Raw genomic sequence first — 2,098 nt, 5'->3', positions numbered from 1 at the left:
AGTTTTGTTCCGCATTGTTCTCCCACTCTCTCCAGGAGCTCCTGCATAGCTCCCCCTCCCAGTGGTTGATGGTGGTAGCGGGGCACTATCTAGTTCCTCTGGTAGCCAGGCCTTTCTTTCATGGTGCCACTAGGTGGGTTCGAACTGCCAACTTTTTGGTTAGTAGTCAAGCATACATCATTTGGGTCACCCAGGGACCATTAAACTAATAACCACTCATTTATTTTTTTCACCTCACTTCTCTCTAGCCAGCCAGTCAACAGTTATTGAGCATTTCTTATGCAATATGCACAGCCATAGGCTTTAGGAACACAGAGTGAGACTTGGCCCTATACTCAAAGGGCTTGCAATCTGATAGAAAGAATTTGATAGATATAAATAAATGGACAAATAAAATCATAAAAGCAATGAATTCTCCCCAGCGTGAGGGCATTTCTACAGAAAGATAAAGCAAGTGTACGTCATCCTAGCAAAGGATTAGCATGTGTGAACCCATGAAGCTGGGAAACAACGTGGGAGAAATGTAGGGAGTTCAAGTTTTGTGGGAGAATGGTTGGGGCCAGATAATAACAGGCCTTGTTTGGCTCACATAAAAGTCCTAAGTAATAAATACTGAAGGATTTCAAATGAGAATAGAACATAATCAAGTTTGCAGTTCAGAAATACTATCTGCACCCCCTTTTTTTTAAAGACATAAAGCTATTCTTTTCTTTTTAAACAATATCATTTTTTTTTTAAGAAATACCATTCTTTTCTTTCTTTCTTTCTTCCTTTTTTTTTTAAAGAAATACCATTCTTTGGCAATGTGGTGGTTAGAGCCATCAGAAGACTGTTAGGTGCTGCTAAAACAATCCAGCGAAGAAATGAGGACCTAAGGAAGGATTGAACAGGATGGGGTAGAGGAGAGAGTAGAATTAAGATAATTTAATAAGTAGAATTTATGAGGCTTAGTGAACAAAAAAAAGGAGCGCTGGTAGTACAGTGGTTAAATGCTTGGCTGCTAACCAGAAGGTCAGAGGTTCAAACTCAACAGCCACTCCCTGGGAGAAAGATGTGGCAATCTACTTCCATAAAGATTACAACCTTGGAAACTATAGGACAGTTCCTATCTACTCTGTCATTTGGGCTTGCTATGAGTTGGAACTGACTCAATGGCAATGGATTTGGTTTCTTTTAGTAGTGAGCAATATGATGGAGACAGGTGAAGATGACTTCACTTTCTGAGTTAGTAGTGTCATTAGGTGGTGGCACCATTCCTGAGAGAGAGGGGCAGGCCTCGGGGAAAGATGATGAGTTAGATTTAGACACGTTCAGTTTGTGGAACTCGAATCCTTTCCAAGTTGAAGTATCCAGAAGTAATAGGATAAGTGAGTCAGGAGCTTAGGTGAGAAGTCTGGGCTGGAGCTCTCTATCTGGGAGTCCCTGGCTTCCTGTTGAAGTGGTAGGTGTGAGTAACTCAGTCAGGGAGAACAAAGCATAGAAAGAGGCCAAGTCAGGGAACTGAGATTGGAGAAACTAGCCCTTGATGGGAGAGGAAAAAGAGATCTTCTGAAGGTTTGATTATTAGAATTAAAGGAATAATCTTCACTCTATAAAATGAGACTAGATGAAATCATGCAAAAACTCTTTCCCTTGCTGCTGTTTCGGTGTTGGTGGTAGTGATGGTGATGTGGCATGAAAGAGAGACTATTTCAAAGTTCTAACTTCATTCTGTAGAATTTTCTCCATTATTTCTAAAAGTTTGTGTATATATCTTTTAATTTCATTTTACTTGAATGACTAAATAGAAAAACTTAGGAACTGTTGTCTTGTGGAAATTAAGATAACGGTGACCTGAAATTTTAAGTCCATGACAACATTTGTTTTAGGTTCTGACTTTCTCAAAACTTAAGGAATAAATTGATTTCTCATAAAGTACAATAAGCCTTTTAGGGCAAGAGTGGCTAAAGCTACTAATACACTCAGGTTATGCACATTCACTGTGTAGCATTGAGTGAAGACTTACGACTGCTTCTGTGTTTCAGGTAATTCAGAGATCCATGGGACCGGTCAGCCTGAGTCTGCTCACCTTCAAAGTCTATGCGTCATCAAAGAAGGA

At 39.9% G+C, this 2,098-nt stretch overlaps 1 protein-coding gene across 1 annotated transcript in view; it reads left to right on the top strand.

Annotated features, from left to right (window-relative positions):
• The window catches only part of APOO (apolipoprotein O), a 91,225-nt gene that overhangs the window by 16,966 nt on the left and 72,161 nt on the right, over positions 1-2,098 (top strand). Inside the window, exon 3 of the mRNA XM_042783207.1 lies at positions 2,000-2,098. Coding sequence (XP_042639141.1) covers positions 2,000-2,098 — 99 coding nt within the window. The remainder of the gene's footprint in view (positions 1-1,999) is intronic.

Source organism: Orycteropus afer, unplaced genomic scaffold (assembly GCF_000298275.1).
Source record: "Orycteropus afer afer isolate SDZICR_OR568_19922 unplaced genomic scaffold, OryAfe1.0 scaffold00739, whole genome shotgun sequence".
Taxonomy (NCBI): Eukaryota; Metazoa; Chordata; class Mammalia; order Tubulidentata; family Orycteropodidae; genus Orycteropus; species Orycteropus afer.
Note: the sequence above shows the minus strand (reverse complement) of the source record. Positions and strands in the feature narration are given on the sequence as shown.